Here is a 23,914-nt window from a genome sequence, read left to right on the forward strand (position 1 = left end):
CTCAAAACTAATCAGATTTATATTTGCTCTGCTCAACTACTACATAAATCATGGGAAAATGATCAATAGACTGCAGTTCTCAGATTGTTAATGTTTACTGAAAAACAAATGCAAAAATAATTAACATCCAGTAGAAGATTTCTGACCGTAGACAGTTTAACCAGTGAAAAAGTGATTTTCGAAGCACAGGCCCAAGTTCAGTGCAATGCTGATGCCATTTGGGGTTGCTTGTTTTTCAGAAAATACTTCCTGTACTATGGAAATCAAATTCTTCAGTCATCATTTGCATGTCTAAATTAACGCATGGCAAACAATGCAGAAAACCTCAATGTCTTTATCTCAGTGCTGCAGGAAAATGTTTATCCAAGTTACAGGCATCTTGAAGAAGTCAGTATTGTATGTGCATTTTACAAGACATGTCACTTATTAATGTATGGAATAACTTCTGTGGTTTTACCTATGTAAGAGCATTTTTCACACCTGTAATTTCTCATTTCTTTCCTCCACTTCATTTAACTACCAGACATCAAACCTAGTATTGCCATAACAGTGCTAATCCCTCCCTCTGTTAATGGGAACAGCAGGTAAAACAGATCATCCTTAAGGAAGTTGCTTCTCCTACCTCTCCAAACACAAATTTTCTTCTTAAATTCCCATTTTTCCCCAAGACACAGTATGTGCAAGGCCCTACTGGTATTTCCCACTAACAGGAGATCACACATGGTTAATAAAAATCAGACATTTTACAGCTTGACACCCCACCCCCAGTATTTATAAAGGATTTTATGCATTTCAAAGGGAGATTCCCAGCTCGATAATGGAAGAGTCATTACTGGAGCCTAGTCCTGCAGAAGTCCAAGACACTGAGCTTTAATGTCATGCCAATCTTATGTACAGAACAGCTATTTTGGGTAATTACAGAAGTTGTAATAATGCCTCTGGAGTCCCATGAAGCTGAGCTCACTCAAGACACATAGTCTTGCAGGAAGAAACACTTTCAACAGGGATTCAATTTGTTTTAATAAAATACTGAGAACCCTCTCTTTTAGACGTCAGTAGTTTATAGTATGACTTGTAATTATCTACAAGAGTTCTAATCTTTAGCTGATGTACATCAGAATAACCTTGCTACCTGATCAAGTTACACTTATTTACATCAGAGGAAAATTCAACCTTATGCCAGGTCTTATTTAGCAGTACCTCTTGCAACTTATCTGTATTTCACTTTCAGTATTAATACCTGTTTTTTACAAATTAATCTTAAATGTCATCTGATACAGCACTTGCTGTTTGTAACTGAGTATTTTACTACAGCAGAACTAATTTCCAGTTGTTTGTACATTAAAGACAGTTCAACCCAAATTGATTGGGAGTGTCTGCAGAAAGCTCAAGAGAAACATTTGTCAGGATGAGGCTTTTTGGGGACGCTCCTTTTGCTGCAGGACAGGTGAAGGATGAAGGCCTTGGTACATCCCATGTGGATCTGAGCTTTTCCTCTCTCCCTGGGAGGGAACAGTCTGTTCTTCAAGCAGGCAAAAAGCAGCAAAAGCCAAGAAGAAACAAAAAAAAAGGATGATAAAATACTAAAAGCTTGTTAGCTACCGCGCACCTCGGCTTTCAGTGACGTCTTTGGTGCAGCCTTCACGTTTTCAAGTCCCTTCTGTTAACCAGGCGTGATTAATTCCCCTTCAGTTTCCCAAGCCTGCTTCTGCTTAGAAGCCAATTTAGCAATTAAATTAATCGTCAAATATTTCTTGCCAGAGAATAAAAAAAGAAGTTTCACTCGCCTGGGCAAAACGCAATTCCCGAAGGATTTGAGCATTTAATGAGCGGAACAGTTAGGAAAAAATGTAAAAACTGGCAAATCAGACAGCAAAGAAAGAGACAGGAAGTGACAGATTTAAGAAAATACCTCTAAAGTAGAGGAAATGAGTTGTCCTTTAAGAAGAAATCATACATATAAAGCACATAAAACAGAGTATTCTTTGTAGACTTGACTGAAGAAGGAAAGCAAAAAAAGAAGAGATAAAAAAAGACACATCCTGAATAGCATTAAAAGCAAGGCAGCTTCAGCGGTCAGCCTCTTCTAGTCAAGATGGAAATTTGCATTTCATTTTAAAAGCAGTGTCCAAAGGCTATCTGTGAAAGAAAAAGTGTGAAAAAAGGAGAAAAAAGGCAAATAAATGCATGGAGAGGAGTGACTTGAGCCAGCAAGTGAACACACAGCTGCCCATGTGAAACAAAAAGTCTGTTCCATGCACTGTAAAGTCTTAAGGGTGATATTCTTGACAGGATAAAATGATTTAAAAAAAAAACAAAAACAGAATGCACCTCTCCCAGGAGGGATGTGCAGAGAAGAGCCTTGTGCTGAGTTTCTGCCCAGGTGAAGTTCTGCCCAACTGAGAGACTTCTGCAGTGATTTACAAACTGGAGGCCTCTGTGGTACCCAAGGTGTGGGATGTACCTCTGGGGAGCACAGAAAGATGCACTTTTATCACAGGCTGGCAATTTTGGGCAGTTCCCAGAGTCACAACAGCAAGAACTGCCCAGCTGGACCCACTGAAGTCCTGGACACCCCAGCACTAGGTCAGGGAGGGGACTGGGAGCAATCTGAGGACAGTGCTAAGGGCTTTGAGTGACACTGATATTTTAAAAAGGTAACTGAAGCCTTGCTTAAGTCTTGCTTAAGTCTTTGTTAAACACCCATTTTTTGAAACTGGTTGCTATAAAGCAGGAAATGCCACACATAAAAGAGCTTTATATGAGTGCAAACATCTTACAGGGCAAATTTAACCTCTGAGATTGTGTGTTCATCCCTACAAAAGAACATTCATTGTCCAGACGCGCTCAGTGAGGTTTTGCTGGAGAGGAGGGGGAATGCAAGAAAAAAAATACCCTCACTGCATTTTACAAGTACAAAAGGCACTTCCAAGACATTTTTGTATAACTGCAAGATTCTCTTTCATTATAACGTTAGCTCATTAAATAAAAATTTACCTGGACTTGATTCTTAATTTTTGGAATTGTCTTTCCCAAGGTAGTGAAATGAGACTAATTAATAAATGTGAAAGCCTTCTGCCACAAGGATTTCCCCTGAAAGGGCTGTAACAGCAATTTTAGCACCAAACTGTTTCAAGCAAGCTCTCTGCCTGGTTTTCTCTGGCCATAAAGGCAGCAGCAGCTACCCTGAGCAACAAGCCTGCTACTGTAACACATCACTCATCACAGCCTAACCAGCATGATAAAGTGTTTGCTCGTGAGGGGATTGTGTGGCCAGTCCAAACAAAGACCACTTCATCTTGCATTTCCTAGAAATCTTTTTTTTTCTAGCAGAAAAAAGCTCACATCCTGAGCTGTGCCTATGGAGAATGCTGAGCCACTCCCCAGCCCTCCCCTCTCCCCTGCACGCCCTGTCAAATAACTGCTCTGTTGCAGAGCCCTGATGCATTTCATTCAGTTACAAATGAAATAATATTATAATCACTTGGGGTTTTATTACTGTTACCTGGAGACACTGCCAGCAGCTCCCTCCAGCACTTTGCTGAGTGGATGAGATTTGCAGCAAACCCAAAGCAATCAAGCCAGCAAGGTCATCTTTATTGCAAAGTGAGAAATAAAAGCTGCATGAGTCTCACATGGTATTTCACTCCTCTCCCTCCTCATTTCCCTGCTCCTTCCAACAGCTCCAGTCCTGAAAGCTCATGGGGAGAAGATGTGGAACTGCTGGGAGAGCATCTCCCATCCCTGACTGGGAGCAGGGCTGCACATACACAGATCTATTTAGAGATATTTACATGTGCAAATCCCCATTTCTTCCAGCATTTCCCCACAAATAGAAGACAGAGAAACCAACAAACAGAGTGATCTATCATCTCTCCAAACTATCATCCTGTTAAAATTGCTGTGGTGTGGGCAAGCAGGGATTTACCCAGCAGCAGCTCTGGTTTGAAGTGCACAATCCAGAGATAAGTGTTCCTCAGCACTCTCTGAATAACCTTGTGGTTGAATTCCCCTTCAGGTCCTACAAATTTCCTACTTCCACTGACATTACAGGGCTCTGAGCTTCCCTGGCTACCCCAGCATGAAAAGCAGAGCTCTCAGCCTTGACCTTCAGCCCAAGTGCTGGGGGCAGGAGGGAAGGTGTGTTTGGCCACCTGACACAGACCCTTCCTCTCGCCCTTTTGGGAGGTTGGAACTACATTTCCCACAGTTACACCTGGAGATTTTCCATCCCAGCCTGGTTAATCTGTACGTCCAAGTCCCCGCTCTCAACATCCAAAGGACATCTGACAAAAGCCAGCATGAGATGGAGGGTGCTGGCCTTCCCAATGTCACATTGCCTCGTTCAAACACCATCTGATGGCCAAGAGCCACAGGACAGCTCATCCCCAGCCTCTGAGAGCCTGCTGGCCTCTTGGCCTGCCTCCTTTGGTGGCCAGTGAGCTCCTGCTCCCATGAGAGAACCAATATGGCCACTCCACATGGGAGGTGACAAGGAAAACGGGGCAGATGAGAGCTGGCAGAGCAACCAGAAAGCTCTCCTAAAGCACAGACAAGTTCTCTCCTTCCCAAGGCATTTGTGTAAATTTAATTTGCTTCAAGTTAAAACACCATTCAGAAGACGTGAAAGATGTCTTGCTCACACAGTGCTGGCCATGGCACTGTGTGGTGTCCTGCCACTCTCTGCTCCTCCCTCAAATCTCTTGGCACGTGGGTGTTCCAAGGGCAGGGCTGGAGCACACAGCCCTGTGCCCTTCCTGCACAGCTCCCAGACTCCCAGCTGAGACACAGCAGCCCCTGGGGGATTACAGACTCCACACTGCAGCGGATCAAGCATGGAAGGGACTCTCTCCACGCTGCAGCCTGTCACCTTCAGCCCAGGCCCACTCTCAGGGAATGAAAAACAACCCAAATTGGATCATCCACATAACCACAGCACCACAGGCCAGCGGGGATACGGCCCTAACAGGACACAGTGCCAACAGCTTCCCTGGCAGGACACGCTCAAATCCACGGGGCAACTGCATCTGAGGAGAATGGACAATCCCATGGTCTGTTTGAAACGTTATAGAAGACACAGGTTGAATATTAATCAGAAAGAAAAAAGTACTGATCATCACCATATCAATGGGCTCAGTTTAGCTTTCAGCGCTCATTATTGTCTGGTGTGAGGTGCAGCACTGAGTCTGTGCAGATATTTCCAAGCTGCAAAGTTATAGCAATAGTTTTATCCCCCAAGCCTCTAGAAAGGACTGCAGCAACTCCATCAAACACTTGAAGATTTAAAAATAAATTTTAAAAACCCCAGCTCTGCATCATCCAAGTGACAATGCTCAAGAACAGGGTCTGGAATATTTCACAGTGATTCTGCTACATTCCACCAGACACATTTACTTTAGCTGACCACAGAGTGCATGAGCACACAGCTACATGAAAAGGGGTGCTTTCCAGTGTGTGGCAACTGGGGGAGTCTAACCAGAATATTAAGAGACAGCCATATTTTACTATTATTTACCATCGAGGCACCACAAGAACCACTGCAGCTCCTTTCTTCTGAATATAATCATCATATTGATAAAACTGGCAGCATTCCCAAACTGGACACGGCTTTTTTGTCCCACCACACAAAGAGAGGCAGACACAAAGACAACCAGTGACGTTATATTGGCTACCAAAGAAAACAAAATCCAAGCCACTGTTCTTCACTGCACGCTCTCTGCTTGGACAGGAAGAAAACATACTCTAAGAAGTCACTTTCAGATCTGTAAAGAGTTGACTGTTTTGCATGGTAACTAGGCATGAAATTACAGCAGCTACAATTCTGTGTTTTTCCAATGTTGCCCATCAGTCAGGTGCAGGAGTGCTCCCACTTGGATTTAACTCGGATGCCACGCCAGAACACATCCCATCAGCAACACACTTGTCACTTCCATGCAGGATGGTTTTGCTGGCATGTGGAAGCAGCTGAGGCTCACAGCATGTTGCTTTCTTGGCAGGTATTCCACCTTGCCTAGGGGAGACAGGCATAGGGGAGTTCTATGTCTAGAATAAGATTATTGTAGCCCATCAGATATGATTTCTGGCTTTAAGGATTAGAGCTGTGTCCCAGCCAGAGCCAGGGAAAACAGCAGGCTGCTCCTTAGCTTGCACCTTGTAACACTTTATTGTTTACCTGCATTTATTTTAGACTAACTTCCTTTCTGAAGGCCTATCTCAGTCCTTCTCTGCCCACTCTCACCACACACCCAGCCCTCCCTACTCTCAGAGAAACTGCAATTAAGGTTAAGCACATTTACTTTCACATCATCATAAAGAAGTAGTTCCTTCAACATCTGCAAGTGACTGCGACTGCTTTTCCTCCTCCTCCTCCTCAGCACCTCCCACTTCAAATTTTGCCTCTCTGTTGGTCCTCTGCAAAGGTGAGCACCTGTAAACAACTCCCTGCTTTACCAGGCAAGAAACTTCAGTTGGAGCAGCAGCTACAAAACGAGCAACATCTGCTCTGTAAGCACTCAGCAGAACGTTGCACAAGAGCACTTACTTTAGCCTGCCTGATATTGCAAATGCCAAAGGAATCTGGTTCCCTCGTATCTCTACTCACGGGACCTCTGTTTAGAATATTTGAAATTACTTAGGCTCCAGCACATTAATAAGACCCCCCCTGAGTTTCACTCTGGCTCTCTTGTTTTCACCACCCTTCACCTCCCAGAGGTTTTTTCCCATTGCTCCACTTTGCTCCCTGGTTCCAGTGAAGAGTCTCATCTGCACCCCTGCAAGCTGAGTTCCTTCAGTTTTATTAGGAAATCCTCTCCAGTGATTGCCTTGGGCTACAGTTCAGAAAGGCTGATGGAAAACTGCAGGTTTGTCTGCAGGGCTCCTCACTCCCAGCTCAATTCATTCCTTCTGTGCCCTCTGGGAACCAGAGCACACCATGCTGATTATTTTTGACATTTCTGCCTGTGACTTTTCTGCCCCTAAACAGGTGGGGAGGGGACATTTACTGATCCCACTTTAGGAAAAGGTCCCTTCCAGCAGAAAATTTGGTTCTCCCTCTCCCTCCTGAAAACAAGTCTGCTCCTGCCTCACCTCACTTCAGCCTGACGGTGGAATTTTAATTGCAGTAACTGGTGAAAGAGGGGAGGGAAGGTGTGGTTTGGCTGCAGGACACAGAGTCAGGACCTCTTACACTCTACACCTTGCCCTGACGGTACCTCCTCCTGTGCCCCGGGGATAACCTCGTGCCATGCAGGGAGGGCTGCTGTTCCACAGCGTGGAAGGAGCATGGGAAAGGTTTGCAAAGCCCTTTGATGATAAAGCACAAAATTCTAGACCCGGGGTAGCGGCTCCCTCAGTGTGCTGGGGAATCAGGTTCCTCCAAGCTTCCCTGTGAGCAAGGTCAAAACCACACTTCAAGTCTGCCCGAGAATGACAGCCAGTCTAAAATTAAGCTGAAAAGTAACTTCTCACCCTCTTGTGAAACAGGCCACAAAAAAGCCTAAATGCATCTTCAAAGCCAAAAAAGATCTTCAGCAAGAAATACTCCCTGGAGAGAGCAGCAAGCACAGGCACACGTTCCAAGGCAGAGCTGGGTGTCGACACCAAGGCCTGGACAGGGCAGAGCTGCTGCTCTCAAGGGTGGTGTAAAGTGCCATGGACCCACCCCAAGTCACCTTTTGCCACACTCAGCTACCAGATCTCACAATTTATCCACACTAATGGAGCAGAAGGGAAGAGAAATGTTAAACCAAAAGAGCTTAACATGAAACAGCACATCCCTCTCGTGCTCTTCCTCCATCCCACGAGACCTATCTCATGGTAATTTGATGAAAAGCTGTTTTTTTCCACCCAAGCTCTACTTTGAGTCAAGAAGCCAGCAGTGACAGCATCAGAAAGCTATTTGGGAATGCAACTGAAGAGCTGTCAGATAGCTTTGTGGGGTTAAAAAAACCAACTTAGAAAACCAAACACAGGAGACAGGAGATGGCAAACCTCAAGATGTCTGAAGACCACAGGAGACAAACTCAGAGACTGCCAAATCACCAGGACTTTGTCAGTTTACAGAGCCTCCTCTCACTCCCTCCCCTACATTTCAGAAGATGAGTGTGCATTTCTGGGCAGGACTGGTTTCAGCCAAGTGTCTGTGGAACAAGCATGAGGACACGTGCAGGAGAAAAAAGTAACAGTGGAGGCGGGGAAAAGATGGGGAAATTAATCCAAAGGCTGCAATGAAGTCCAAACATTTTAAGAAGTCAGGTTTTTTTTCCATTTAAGTGCCTGGTGAAGGACTGGGGTGGCTCTGTTATGGTACACACAATGTCTTTCAAGCCAGGTCTGTCTCTGGAGTAGAAATTCAACACACTTTTCCCCAGAGAAAGTTCTATTGTCCTGCAATCGCTGCCAAATTCAGATGTTTAATTCGCAGTGCGAACCAGAAGGATTCCAGTCTGCTTTTAGAGAGAAAATCTCCAGGCTACCACTTCATCCCATAACTAACACCAGCTTTGTTCAGGGCAGGACACAGCACAGCTCCCTATCCTCAAAAGGCAAGGGAGGCAACATATAAACAACATATCACTGTACATCACAGCCTGGGAGCTGCATACCTCAAACAGAGAGCAGTGCTAACAGTCTGAGGCACCTCGACAGATGTATGGCCAAGCAGCTATAAAAGAGCCTTTGTGCTGCCTGAACAGGAACAAGGCATTTTCTGTGCAGGAGAGGGCCCGAGCACCTCGCACGATAAACGGGGTTACACATTTCACACCTCCCCTGCACTGGGGCAGATGGCACAAGGCAGGATGGAGGAATGACCCACCTCAGGGATCTGCAGGGCCACTCTGCAGCCACAAGGAAGATGACTTTGCCCTCAGCTTCCATCCCCCTCGCTTGCAGGCCCTTGTCAGAAGTGCCTGGTTTAAAGTGGAGCCAACCTGCCATTGAGCAGAGGCCTGTCCCTGCAGGACAATCCATGCAAAAGATCATCACAAATACTCGTGATCCACCGGACAAAGGCTTTTCATCCTCATGCTTAAGCACCCAGCTGCTATTTTATATATATTTTGAAACACACTTTTCATCTTCGCCCTAGTTTCCAGTTCTGAAATTAGGCTAATTCTTCAAGGCCGCAGGAGCCGCGCTGTTATTTTTGGCCTAGGGAAGATAAGGAACCGTGTGGATGGTTTTTCCTCAGTACAAGCACACACAGCAGCAGCAGCAGCAAACTTCAGGATTCAGCCAAACACATTATTCCACAGGATCAGAAGTGGCTTCCAGTTGGGCCCAGTAAAACACAGCAAGAAAAAGTGCAACTGCAAAAGGCTCTCGCAGTGACTGCCGTGCACGTTTCAACTCCAGGGAAGCAGAGAGAGGGGGGGAAAAAAAAAGAATATTTGAAAAAGTGAAAGAAAAATTGCTCTGTCCAAAATCTGGAAAAGCCACAGTTAGCAAACATTCCCAGGGAAGCAAAAGCCCTGCTGCTTTATGAAGATTAAATCTGCTATTGTCTCACAGTTGTTGGCTGCTTGCTTTTTTTTTAAATAAAGTTCCCCTTGGCCAATGATGTTAGGAAGTATCTTCAATAAGAAAAGGATATAAAAACAAGTATGCCAGTTAATAAATCAGTGATAAGGTTAAACAAACACTGTAAGGTAAGGTGAAGGTAAGGTTTCTTGACAAATCATCTGTGATAAGGTTAAGCAAATTTCTCTTTTGTCAGGACAGGAAAGATACACATGCAAGGGCACAATATTTTCGCTGACATGGACAAAGAATGTGAGAGGTGTGTGTTCTGAGTCACTCATGTTGGACAAGACTTTTTTTCAAGCACATGGTCTGAAGATTGCAGGAAACCATTAAAAAACATTGGGTCGGGCATTTAACCCACTCTGTATCCTTACATTAAGTGGGACTGTAGGAAAAAGGCTTTATAAAAAATTCAGACATAAGATAAAGACAATTCCCTGCTGAATATCTATGCAGAATTATCCATGTTAATTCTCAACAACCTATCTACCAAGAAACATGGTCCTTCTGAGGACAAAGAACATTGTCCTTATGCAGAGATGCTAAGGAGCAAATTCTGCTGTCCTTTGGGCAAGTATTTTCTCTCTCTGCAAGACAGTAAAGACACAATTAAAAGTATGGTTACAAAGGATTAAGGCAGCTCAGTTAATCCAAACTACCACTCTCTCCTGCATTCCTCACTAATACAGTGGTGACATAACCAGCCAAAACATGTAGCTTTAATTCAAATAAGGTTTAAAGAAGTTACTGCCAAGTAATTACCTCCATTGAAGGCCCATGAGCAGAGGAACCTTCATTAATACCCTGCTGCCATTCTCGGAGCGCTTTTCGAACCAGCTGCGCCAATCTGAAGTGGCAACCATGAACAAGAGCAGGCAACAAGTTTTCATGAGCAGACTTGTGCCTGCCTTTCAGAAGACACTGATACATGGCTGAGCACAGCCACGAGGACAGAGGCAAGGACACAGCATCCAAGTGCTGGCTGCCTCCTCAGAAGGGCTGCGGCAGCCCCGAGGTAGAGGAGCTTTCTGGTAATGTCCTCCTTTATTTTTCTGATAACACGCTTTTCTTTGCAGCTGAAAGAAGGTGACAGTGGCACTTCAGGAACTGCAGGCAGTTTTCTACTACCCTTTTCTGCTTTCTAATGAACTGTTGGCCGAGTCCAAGCCATGGGTTCCCATTTATTTCATCGCTAATCCTAGCCTCTGTGTAAGAACCTGTGCTTAATCCACAAAGAGTACCGGATGCTTCTGAAGACTGCTTCCAAGAACAAAAATATAGCACTCAGCTGGAGCTCCCTAAAGCCATTCAGTAGGAAGGATTAAACCCAGAGACTTGGATGGAACTTAGATTCAGTGGGCATGACCCTACCTGTGCTCTCTTTATTACACAAGAGCATGTCGTGCCTTTTCCTAAATCTCTTTCTAAGCTAATGACTCCAAAGCACTGGCTCCAGGAGCCTCATCTCACAGCTCTGCACAAACATTCAGGGCTCACATCCATGTGCTCTCAGTATGAACCAGCACAGACCCAAATGAAGCTGTTTGTGGCAATGCTCCCAGGACATCAGATCACCAAGCACAGAAGCTGACCACTGAAGCTGCACCTGCACTGCAGCCCTGGGAGTGAGTCCCTGACAGCAGCTCAGGTAAAAATGGCATCACACAGGCTGCAAAAGCTCTCTGTGAAAAGGAAAAACTGCTTCCATGCCCACCTGGAAAAGGGAGCTCACTGTAGTGGCTCTCCTCTTACCACCAACACTCCACATCAGGGCACAACTCTGAAGCGTGGACAGGAGATAAATGCATAACCAGACATTTCCTATTCAAAGAGCCTTTAAAAGAATGGTCCCTACTAGCTTGGGTTACTAATAGCAATATAAATTATATGCAGGCATTGATTCTTTTCCTGAAGTCACCATTACCACACAAGCTGCAAGTAACTGGCATGAAGTTCAATGGGTTCTCAAGAGTCCCCCCACAAAAATCTGTCACAACTTTTATTTGTGTTTCATTATTGTAGCACCGCTTTTAACTTGCTCAAGACACAACTGAAAAAACCACTAACTTGCTTTCACTGAGTACCAGCAGAAGTTGACTTTCACGTAAAAAAAGTAACCAGAAATAACTAGATTTCAACTTTTAGTTTTGCAAGGGCTCCCAAATACAATTTTAGCTGAAACTTTAAAATTTAAGAAAACAAAGCCAGTTAGTCCCCCAAACTTTTCCAATTAAGTTCCCAACTTCACTGTGACACATAAAGGTCATTTTGGCCTATGCATGCAGGAAGATAATCCCCACCCTTCAGGCAATTGGGATTTCTGGCAAGATTTTAAGAGGTCTCCAGCTGATAACCATGAAAAGTTCACACCACCAGGAGTCCAGATAAGCTTTTAACACAGGAAATTAGTGAGAAATTGTTTTAAGCATTTTCAAGATCAATTAAGATGGTGTAGGAGTCCAGCAAAGTAGAATTGAGTTCTCTGCTTCAAATCAGATAGGTTCAGAATACAAAACAGCAGTTCTGGAGCTGGGAGGTGTCTGCAGGAAATTAGGTTAGACAAATGCAGAGCAATTAATCCTCTGTGCAGTCAGATTACAGACTCCCCCATCCAGGGCCACCAGACACAGCCAGAGCAGGGTTAAACTGCTGCAGGTTGTCCTCTTTGTCATCTTGCACCTTCCCTGCCCATCCAGGGGCCAGTGGTTCTCCTCCACAGCCTAAAACCAATCTCTTTCCTGACATGTGAGGTACGCTCAGGGACAGCATACAGGGAGACCCAAGACAGTTCTCATTTGTAACTGCAGATGCAAACTACAAAGAAAGCAGCCCCAAATGCCATTTTCTGCCTCGTCAGCACTGGGAGACCGCAAAGTTCATCAAGGACACTGAATTTCGGAGAAGCAAAAGATAAACTGGGAGCTTCTGGCTAGGGTGAGGAGTCAGCTGGTGTTAACAGCTCTTTTTGGGATCTCTCCCAGCACAGGCAGCAGACCAGTGACTGCAGGGTGAACTGGGGAAAATGTGACTGTACAGATCACAAATGCATCCTCAGACACTGCCCTGCTACACTGTCAGCCCAGGGAGCAAGGCAAGTGTCTCAGCACACAGTCTGTAAGAAATGTTCTTTCCCAAAGCATTAAGAACACCCTTCCTAGCAGGTTAGTGCTACACACCACTGTGGCTACAACCACTGTCTAGAACAACTCCGGGTAATTATCCATGCTCATTCATTGGAAGTCCAAAAGAAAATGATCTTATTGCACTAAATTTGGTTGTTGGGGTTTTTTAAAGTCACAAATGGGTATTACACTGAGACCATCGTATCCATCCATTTAAAAAATCCAAGTTTTGTTTCTTCTCTGTGATAATTCAATTGCTCTTATTGAAAAAAATCAAGTCTTTCTTAAAACACCATACTCCGAGTAGCAGGTAGCACTGGAAGTATTTGAGCTGTGTGTTCCTACCCTCCTGTTGGTGACCTCAGCTAAGTTTATATTAAGCCCCTTCCCAACATCAGCACTTCATTTTTTATTTCCCAGCAGCAAACAAGTCTGGCTTTTCTCTCCCATGCTCACAGGCTCTGACACCTCCTTGCTGCTGATGCTTTAAGCTGCTCACAGAACTTGGCTTTAAAAGATTGAGGGGAGAAATGCAAACATTCTCTCCAATTTAACACAATTAGCCCCCCTTCCTCCCAAAATTACCCTCTACATAGAGATCAGCTAAAAACTGCCATACTGAGAGCTCCAGCTGACATTTTATGTCCTCTTCCGTCAAGAAAGACAATTTTTAAATCTATTTTTACCACTGTCTAGTCACACAAGACACTTAGGAGATTCTACTTTTATACAGAGGTATCCATGAAATGGTTTATTCCCCCCACCTTCATATTTTATACACAGAAATAAGCACTAAAGAAAATGGAAGAGGAAACTTGCCAGCTCAATGTTTGATCAGATATCATTGACCCACAGGAGATAACTGACTACAAAGGGGTTTGACACTGATTAGATTTGGAATTTAACAGCGTCCTTCCAAGGTCTCCAGTCAGGTGGGATTCCCCTGCAAGAGGCAGGGCAGCTCTGATCACAGCACAAGTAGCAGAGTCTCACAGCTCCAGCAAGCTGTAAAGGAAGATTTTACTCTGCAAAAGCAGGATGGCTTTCCCATCAGTTCAAAAGAAAAATACACAATAGAAAGCTTCTAGTCTCAGACTCACCTTCTTCTGCCTATCCCCACTGCTGTTCAACAAAACAATCTCAAATCCTCAACTCTCTTCTGAGTGCCTTAATTAAGAAACTGGCATGATGAGCTATTTTCTTAGAGTTCTTTGTCCTGTCATGCTATGAAGGATTAGCCTTTCCTGACTTGTCCTCAAGATAACCACTAATCCTGATGTCTCCCTCAGCTCAACAGGCTGCACAGACCCTAATTTATAACAAAATCCCTGCACTCCAAGACAACAGTAATGGGGGGAAAGCAATACTTCTGTTTGCTGGATTCATGGCTGAAGCTTCCTGAGAGTCTGCACGACACCATCAAAGTCCTCATTTCAGCAACCCTCAGCTTAGGCATTAGGTCAAGTCATCCAGCTAACTAAGGACAGATTAACCATGTGCTCACAAAATCTAGGTCAGTCCCAAACAGGCTCTACAGCCTGGAAAGGCCTCTCTGTGTCAGCAAGAATCCCCCAGCCCTCCCCTCTGAAAAGGATGTCCTGCAGAAAGTGAGTGGGACCCAGACTCACATTTTGTTACAACACTTGATCTTCATTTCTACACCACAGAATAAACCTTGACCAACCTGCATTCAGAAGTCAGTAAGAAAGCTGTAATGTCAAGTTCTCCCTCTTTGGAATATCTGGTTCTCAAACACTCAGTTATTTTCTGAAGAGCCAGGTCAAGACCTGGCTGCAGACCTGAGACCTGTCTCCCATTCCAAACCTTCCAAATCCTCCTACCCCACACCTTGGTTCCACAGACCAGTCTGCAGCCTTTACTCTCTCCTTTGACCTCTCTGCCCTCCTCCCCAGCAAACACTAAAATTAGACCACAGTGGCCACACCACAGAGCCTCCCCCACTGTCGTCACGGACTCCCTGTCACATCAGTCATGTATTTCAGTCTCACCCTGAGCCCCATGCATCACCTCCCCTGCCCAGATAATGCTCTTCTCCAGTCTTACCTGTCTGTCCTTTGACAAAATGCCATTCCTCATTACCTTCAGGGAGCTCAATCTCCATCCTTTCCCCAGAATGCATGGCCACCCACTTACATCTTAATCTGAAGCCAAAAAGGCATCTCTGAGGCATTCCAAAGATAAAATTTAGTGCTGGAGGAAAGATGGCTTATAAACATCCATCCTAAAACTCTGGGCATGCTTGTATCCTCCCTCTCTCACACAGACAATTCACATCACAATTGCTTGAAATTAAGAAATGCAGTGGGCTGCACACACACTGAGATAAGGTGTCTGTTGTGTCAGGGTTTGTCAAGTTTCCATGCTCTGACTTCAGAAAATGTCCAAGCTTTGAAGCCAGGACAATACACACATATAATAATGTTTGATTTCAGGAGTGCTGCTGGAAGCTCCTACCACAAAGACATGTCAAATCTTTCATTTGCTGGCTGGGAGTGCAAGGAGAAGTTAATGGAGCAAGAACAACCAAAAATCACAGTCCAGCCCCACTGCCCCCATCCTGCCCTGCTCCGAGAGCTCGCTCTGTGCTGGGTGCCACTCACCAACCAGCCACAACAGCATCAATCTCCTTTTTCTTAATGAGAGAAGGATAAAGCAAAGCAACTGGAGGTCAGCCATTAACAGCAGCACCTCTTTCCAGTCTTTCAGATCTGATCAATCACTGCAGGATATAATTTTTTTTTCCACTTCCGGCTGTCTTACAGAAAACCATAAACTTCAGTTTTGCCCTTGGGAACATCCATCCCAGAAACAGTATGTTCTGGCACTGCCAGTGTACTTGGCAGATATAATGTGCACTTTAAGGGCTTTCTTAACTTCAGTGAATTTCAGAGTAGCAATTATCGTCAATTACTCCAGATGAAAGACCACACAAAATATTAATTCAAACCCCTCTTCTCCCAAAGCCCCCTGCTATCCCTGGTCACCACTGCCCTACTTTTTCCCCTCACCAACACCCAGAAGGTTGGACCTGCTCTTCCTTGCTGCTCACGTTTCCTGGTGTGATCACTGCCCTTGTCATACCTTCTTTCCCATGTATACTGTAAAAAATCCTGTCTCCTTTCAGGACATTTTAGAGTACTTGCTGCAGTTTGGAGGAAAGCACTGCTTGCTCCAAACAGACACATTTGCTGCATCTCACCTAATTTCTCCCACAACCTCAATCAGAACAGGAGATTAAATACGCAATTTTGTCTGTTTTATCTGCCAGAGGCAGCAAAAGATGCTCCACTGGATCCACTATCCACTACTGCACTGTAGGACACAGAGGAAGGAATTGGGATCACCTGAAAGCAGCATGTGTCAGAAGGGTTTTAATACTGAAGAAATTAATGAGATATATCAGCACTGCCTTGACTTCTAGCAGCTACAAAGAGGCTGTAATAAAGTTGTGAAGCTGTTAACCACAAATTAGAACAACGCTCAGCAACAGCTGCAAAACAAGGCTGAAACAACACCAAGCTACACAGCAGCGACTTTGTAATTCAGGTGCATTTAAAGGAAACATTAGACACAAAACTGAGATCAACAATACTTTTGGGATGGTTTAAATCACAAATGAAAGAGCTTGTCATCAAAACCAGAACATGTTCTCAGGCTGAAATCTAACACCCTGTGTGGCATCACACGGCAACGTAGGAGAAAACAAAACTTCCATGTCCCTGTGAGCCACATGAGATAGACTGGAAGAAGTACTGGTGGGAGGAAAGGGGAGAAGGAAGGAGACTTAAGTAGGCAACCTTTTCCTGAGAATGACACTCAGCAATGTACCAGAAGTCTGAAGTACCAATATTCACTAGAAATGCAGAACCACTTCTGAGGAAGTTCACTCCAACCCTTTAGTTCTCTTCAAGAAAAAGGACCACACACTATATTTCTTCATGAACTCTCAAGCTCCCTTCTGAAAGCTTGAGAGATTTCACATCTCCATTCTTTTCATGACTTATCATTTGCTGCATAAACCCTGGTTTTGGCTGCTCCACCCTGTAGAGCGCTGAGTTTTACAGTTATTTGTCAAACAGCAGCGACAGTCTGCGTTTTGTTTTTACAGTGATGATAATCCTTGCCCTAAAGAACTTACTTACATTTAACAGCCATGTCTGATCTGTGACTCACTCAACCTGTGTCAAATAAGGCTGTGTCAAATAACAGCTCCAAGCCTGGTCACAGGAGCTTAAAATCCCTTGTGGGCTGCAAACTGCTCCCAGAGCAGCAGCCTGGGTGGGTCAGAGCTGCCCAGAGAGCTGCAGTTGTCCTCAACCTTGTACATGCTGCTGCTGCTGCTTTTCTGAGCTGAGATGACACAGGAAGTCCAAAGAATGGTGATGTCAATTCCTCTACTGTGTCTGCTGAAAAGCTCCTGACGGCAGGAAGAGCATGAACAAATCCTCACAAGTCTTGAAACGGGCAATAACTGATGCCACTCTAATGAAGAGCTCTGAGAGGCACTGCGGAGAGCAGAGGGGTGACAGAAACACAGGAAAGGGGGAAAAAAAGGGGCTTTGAGACAAACTGCTGTGAGCAGAAACGCCACACAGAGCTGGGCCTGGTGATGCATTCGGGCACACCACCAGGGCCAGGGCCAGGGAAGATGAGCAGCACAGTAAAGACATTGTGGGATCCCAAAATCAGAGAAAGGGGGCAGTGACAGTCAGGGAGATGAGTAAAACGATTCTGGGCAGGGAGCCCACCACAAGAACAGTGCAGGGAAAAGCCACCCGCAGTGAGGACCAGCAGGACACTCCACGCCCGAGATGCTGAGAATGAAACCCAGTGAGCTGGGGGGTCACTGCAGAGACCTGAACTCCTCACCCCTGCTGCCACTCAAGCCTCTTCAGAATAGGAAGTGCAGGCTGCAAAGGAGAAGTCTGAGGTTTGGGATTTCTAAGGCCAGCACTGCTCTGTCTGCTGAGCCTTGTGCTGTCACAGCTTTTCTTCTGACGGGAATTGTGAAGGATGCGGTGGCTGTGCCCCAGCAGAGCAGGCACAGATAAACTTTTTGCTCCATCAGAAGCTCAGTGAAACACATTTTGCAACTCACTTACAGTGGCCTGTTGTGTGATGTTCATGAATGTACAAGACAAGGAAAATGTCGCTTTTACACCAAGCCTTCCTAACACAGCTGTTGCAACAGCTGTGTTTTTTCACAGAGCTATTGCTTTATCTGAAATAAAATACCAGGCACATTTCATCTGGGCAACAAGAGGACCAGATAAAAAAAGATGACAGGTATTTAAATTGAAAAGCCACAACTAAATGAGAATGGACCTACTGCTTGCAGAAGCTGTGTGCTTTTGTCATTGAAATGTTTCCTGCACTCCCCAACAGCTGAACCTTAACATCCCACACTCAGGAGTTACTTCTGAACACCCAACAGTTTATACATTTCACACAAACTAATATTAAGCAATTCATGACACCTAGGAGAATACAGTATTAAGGCTAATAAGAGAAGCTCATCAAACAAAACTGATTATGAGAAAGCCCCATCTATTTCTGTCAGACAGCATTCCCAGTGCAGTTGTGTGCCATCATTAGTTATTTCAATCCAATATTTGGTTATATTGAATTTAGGAGCTCTTTGACAGTTTCAGTAGGACCAAAATGCTGACCTTCAGTAACTTATCAAATGCCAGATGGTACAGGCATTCACAGCAGAAGTTATTTCAGCTCTGAATGTCTATAGTAAAAATTTTATGCTGCTAAAAACTGTGGAAAAAGTTACTGACTCTTTATGAATGGCTAAGCCACAATGCTGGCAAAACATAAACTAGTTCCAGGTCTGAAAGCAGGGAATGTGGAGAGACAATGTAAGTCCAGAAAGTCTCCAGACACAAAAGATATTCATTAATAACTGCAGCTGGAAACCTCCTTCCCCTTCCTCAAAGGCTTCCCCGTGTCGCTGAACTGTGAACTGAAGCAAACCAACAGCTTTTGGGGGCAGAAGCTCAGTGTCAAAAGTTAAACCCAAATCTTTGCCAGTGAAAGAGTGGCTCAGCAGCAATATCTGTCACTGTCTGTGACCTCACTGTCGCTGTGACCACAGTTCCTGTCACGCAGGCAGAACCCTTCACCACTTCTCATAAAAAGACAAAGCCATAATTGCGTCAGATCATAAATGTTTGTGCACAGACACAAACTGCAGCCTCTCTTCTGCTTTCAAATTCTCCCATATTTCCAAGGCAGACCCACCAGCATTTGCCCTGGTGGAAGTGCAGCTCAAGCCCAGCAGCTGCTTTCAACCAGGCAGTCTGTAAACACCCAGGACTTGCTTCAAGGAGCTCAGCACACCCAGGCAGGAGAAGCCCTGTCATCCCTGGGAAGGAACTGCCAGTTCCCAACAAACAGCAGCGGGAAACTCTGCCACAAGCAGGCTCTCTAATTTTTTATCCCCCAAAATGCCAAATTTGCAGGCACATGAGTGTGGGCAGACCACGAGTTTCGGTAAGAGTGGTGGCTTGTCTCTGCTGACGTCAAGGACCTGCTGAGCAGGCGCCTGCAGGATGGGGCTGCCAATGAGTGCCCGGAGCAGCAACAGATTTGGGCTGCCAGGAGGCAGCTCAGCATGCAGGGTTACAGTGCCAGCCACCATGAGACATCTCCAGTTTGAAGAAAAACTGTCACTGTCAGGGCAAACATCTGTCAGCCCCACACATTTCAACTGCAGTAAGAAACACGGTAATTGTATCATCCATTTTCCATGCTGACGCCAAGACGTGCTCGGCTAAAGAAGATGAAAGAGGCTTGGACAGTCAGGACTGCAGGCACTCGAGGCCATTTTGATTTTAGCTTATCCCTTTCTATCTAAATAAAAATATCTGTTATGAATAATGAACATTCCTCTATTTCCTTCCTTACTGCGGCATTTCCAAATTTTTGTAGGGTGACACTCGCAGGAAACAGAAAGCGTAGAAACCGTACGGTTGGATGGTGATGCTGCAGAGGGAGGCGAGTCCTGGGGGATCTGCTGTGCACAACAGCAACCCTCCCCTCTACCTGCCACGAAAGACCCCTCCCCACGCCCCCCGTGCTTACCTCGTAGGACCAGACGCACTGCACCCCCGCGAACCTGCGCACGCAGCGTCCCACCTCCACGTCCTCGTGCGTGGTGTACATCTCCCGCAGGCACTCGCCGATGTGCGGCACCATCCTGCGCAGCACCTCCCGGCTCATGATCACCCCGGGCCCCCCCATGCAGAAGTTCTCCCCCGGCTCCAGCGCCAGCTTCCCCATCTCCTCCGTGGTGCCGAGGCCGGTCTGGCCCAGGAACAGCGGCTCGCTGCTGTTCAGGCTCCTGAGGAAGTTCTCCAGTTTGTCCCCTTTGATGTAAACGTCGTCGTCAGCCCTCATAAACCATTCGTATTTGTCCAAGTAGTGGTCATGCATGTACTTGAGCATCATGAAGGATTTCTTCTGGGGGGGGTAGGAGTCATCTACACCTGGAAGCGGCACGATGGGGATGGGGATAGAGGTGTCCGAACCCTCGCTGGAGAAGAATTCGACCTTGCCAGGAATGGTTTTGGACCACGTTCTACATTGGAAAAGACAAGAAGGAATAATTAAATATGCAAACCAGGGCAGGCAGAGAGTGCTGCCACAGACTATGGCTCACCTGCTTTACAAATTTTCTTTTTTGAACACCTTGAAAGGTTATTTTTTACCACACAAATGAGGACATTAACATGGCACACACAGCAATTGGTACAACATACACAAAATTCTGATATGACAAATCTGAGTGCCATTTTTGCACCTCAATATGTTAGAAAAATAATTCAATTGCAGCAGTTTACTAGGGGGAAGCAGGATTCTCAAGCACACTCAGTTTTGCACTAACAGCTATTGATCACAAAATACAGAGGCGATCCAATATGGGCCAACAATTCACATACAACTGAATTTACTGTTTCCAAAGCTTCCCTACAAGTTATTCAGCATCATAGCCACCTTCCACTCCCTCTAAGCCTGCCCAAAAGCTCCAATGTGCACTCAGAAATACAGACTTCCTGAGAGTAAATTCACATGAACTTTTGAGGAAATGGTGTCCCTTGGGAAACCAACCAAACAGCAACTTCTCCAGATGGTGTGTGGAGAAGCAAAGCACAGAGCATGGAGCAGAAGTAACCTCAAGTGGCTTTGTCCATACGAGCAAAGTTCTACGAGATGCCTGTAAAACCCATAATTCCCACAGTAACGTGGTGCTACCCAACATCTGCACCTCCAGCAGATTTCCAGACATCTCATTCCAGGTTCTAGTGGAGAGGAACTGCACACAAGAGGAGCCTTTCCTGGGCAGAGCAGCACAGCAACATCTGCTCCACACCTTCCGTGCTCCTCTCTGACAAATCCAACCCATCTGCGTGGGCAAACTGGGTCACTGATAGCAGGAAGAGCTGCAGGATGATTCCTCAAGGCAGAGCACAGCCTCCTCCAGGGAGGATTTTCAGTCACGTAACTGCTACAGCCTTGCCCTCAAAAATATTAATTTTAAGCTTGCAGTACCATTTTCTGAGATTCTATCTGGGATAAGAGATCACATACCACTAACAGAAAACTATTTTAGTTGGTAAACCAACAGGTTTTGCCCCTTTTTATATACAGGGAGAATAATCCATCATTCTATTTGGAGACTGTACTCGGAATATAACCTAAAGCTGATGTGAAAAGACTCTCAAGGTAAAGGACACACTATTCCCTCAATGCATCACTGTCACTCTGACCAGATGCCTCTCAGCACAGGCTTATTGCCAATACCTGAGCAGATTTTGGGCACCTCAGACCATCTGACATTTCAAATCTCCAGAATTAGCTATCATATAAAGCCTGAAACATAAAAATACTTGAGAATTATTCCTTAAGTTTCATCCAAAAATGCAGAGGTATTTAATGAGACTACCTAAACATCAACTTTGACACCTTAACAGTTTCTCACTTATTCCACTGTGTGTAATGAATATCACCCAATTACTTTAAAAGCTTTGTCTCCTGGATTTCTCACTGCCATGGGTAGTGTTTCATAGCAAAAGTTTAGATCCAAGCTTCCCAGAAGAGCAGGGAGTAAAACAAATGGAAACATTCCCATTGACTTCACAACAGAGGTGATGAGTCCTTTAATCATCATTGAAGCAATTAATGCTTCAATGTACTGCTGGCTGTAAATCACATCCTGTTAAAGCACTGAGAACTGCCCATTTCAAAAGGAGACACGGTCACATCCTGAACTTTCACTAACTATTAAGGAAGTTCTGCTGTTTATTTTCTAACACCCACACTCCATAAACAAATCACCCACAGCTCTTCCCATATCAACTCCCAGTCTAAGTTCAAAAGACTTTTCTTCACTGAAGATGCATTTAAATTTCAGTGCCACAGAAAGAAAGGACAGAAGGAGTTACTGAGAAAAGCAGCTCATCTCATCCACTGAGACACAGCTTTGGGTGGACACAGGACACTCTGCAGACAACCACCAGATTGAAATTATACCTAAATTCTTATGGAAATTTCTGCTTATTTACTTTTTTATTCAAAAGCAAGCAATGTATTTTCAGACTTGCTCTTCATACCCTGGAAGATCTGCCTTTATCATGACTATAATCTCTGGGCAACACAGGATGTCTTGTAGAGCTCCAAGCTTTAGCTCCTTTCTGGAATTCATCAAGCCCTTCTGTTGATTCCCAGTTTAAATTTACTCCTTGCTCTCCAAATAGGTACCTTCACCTCAAGAACCACTAATTATTGTCAAGAGAAGAGCTCCCATTCAACAGAAAGGAACAAAATGCATGCACATCCATGAACCCTGGCAGGCTTGATTCCCAATCTTCCTATTGCACTAAACCCCTCATCTCAAAGCCAGCTTGAGCCCATCTTTCCATATGAGCCATATTTAGGTTTCACATCAGACCAGGGGTAAAACAGAGACATTCCTGCATGTGTGAAGCACACAATGGGGACAGAAAGACCATGCCCTAACAACATCCACACCCCAAGGACCTGTGTGAGCACCACGATGTCACTCCAGCCTTGGGATCTCATGTCAACCACATCGACCGTGCACAGCACAGCTTGACTGAGCCTTTGTTCACCTCCTGCAACAACACAATTTCTAGGATGAGACAGCTCAACGTGTTATTTGTGACCATGGCTTTGTCTGAACCCAAAGGGACGAAAGCCTCCCACATGGACAAACAGCCCAAGTGTCTGTGTCAACAGAGCACGGCTCGGGCAGAGCTGAGACAATGGAGGCACCACGGGCTGCTCCTCACGTCGAGCCACAGCTCGCTCTGGCCCTTTCTGGGGACAGAATACAGGCAGAACAGTTTGCTCAGGAAGAGTGTTGTTGCACTCAGCCAAAGAAGCCAGACCACAGAGGGTGAGATGAACTGTAAGTAGGTTTTTCTGGCCCCGGTTATCAGCAGAGCTAAGGACTGATCAATCCAGGGATGAATTCTGATCAAAGCTGCTTTTAACTTTTTTATCCAATGTTGCAAATAATCAGACCTGGCTCCATCACCAGGAATTCTGTAGTTTAGTATGTAAAACCCAGTTTTTTGCCAGTCCTCCCACCTCCGCTGTCATTTACCTTGTCTGCTCTCAGGTTATGGGCAGCAACCTGACCCTTCAGCTCCTGAGCACAGAGCTCTTGTCTCAACACCTCCCCACCTCTGTGGCCCCATCAACACCCCCTTCCAACAGCTGACATCACTCTCCTGGCCAAGGTTTCTCCAATATATGACCTGCAGGTTGTATCTGCAAGAGAACTGTATGTTTGACAATTAAAAAAAAAAAAACCAAGAAAAATATTTTTATTGAAATCTGACACCCTCCTTCTTCCCTACCACCCTGTCCACCCTGAGCTGTTTAAAGGACACCCTGACACAACATTTCTGCCACCAGACTCCTGTATCTGCACCTGCAGAGACCACCTGGGCTGCAGTATCCATCACTGAGAACTTCAGTCCAAGCCATTTCTACTCTGCCCACAGAGAAATACCAGCCTGTGAACACAACTGATACTGCACTGAACTGGTCATTTAAAAACCCTGACAGATCCCAACCTTATCTCCCCCGTGTAATCTGAATCTGCTGCTTAAGCAGGAGGATGTGCATGAATCAGGACAGCAAGGCTCTCTGTTACCCTCCCCAGGAGGTAAAAAACCTGCACGGTGCTGGGTGACCTGGTTTCTCTCAGTGCA

General features: G+C 45.2%; 1 protein-coding gene across 1 annotated transcript in view; it reads right to left on the reverse strand.

Moving 5' to 3' along the window:
• CHSY1 (chondroitin sulfate synthase 1) overlaps positions 1 to 23,914 on the reverse strand; it is a 76,869-nt gene that overhangs the window by 47,678 nt on the left and 5,277 nt on the right. The window contains exon 2 of the mRNA XM_039723384.1: positions 19,758 to 20,253. Coding sequence (XP_039579318.1) covers positions 19,758 to 20,253 — 496 coding nt within the window. The remainder of the gene's footprint in view (positions 1 to 19,757; positions 20,254 to 23,914) is intronic.

Source organism: Passer montanus, unplaced genomic scaffold, assembly GCF_014805655.1.
Source record: "Passer montanus isolate IOZ18808 unplaced genomic scaffold, ASM1480565v1 scaffold5, whole genome shotgun sequence".
Taxonomy (NCBI): domain Eukaryota; kingdom Metazoa; phylum Chordata; class Aves; order Passeriformes; family Passeridae; genus Passer; species Passer montanus.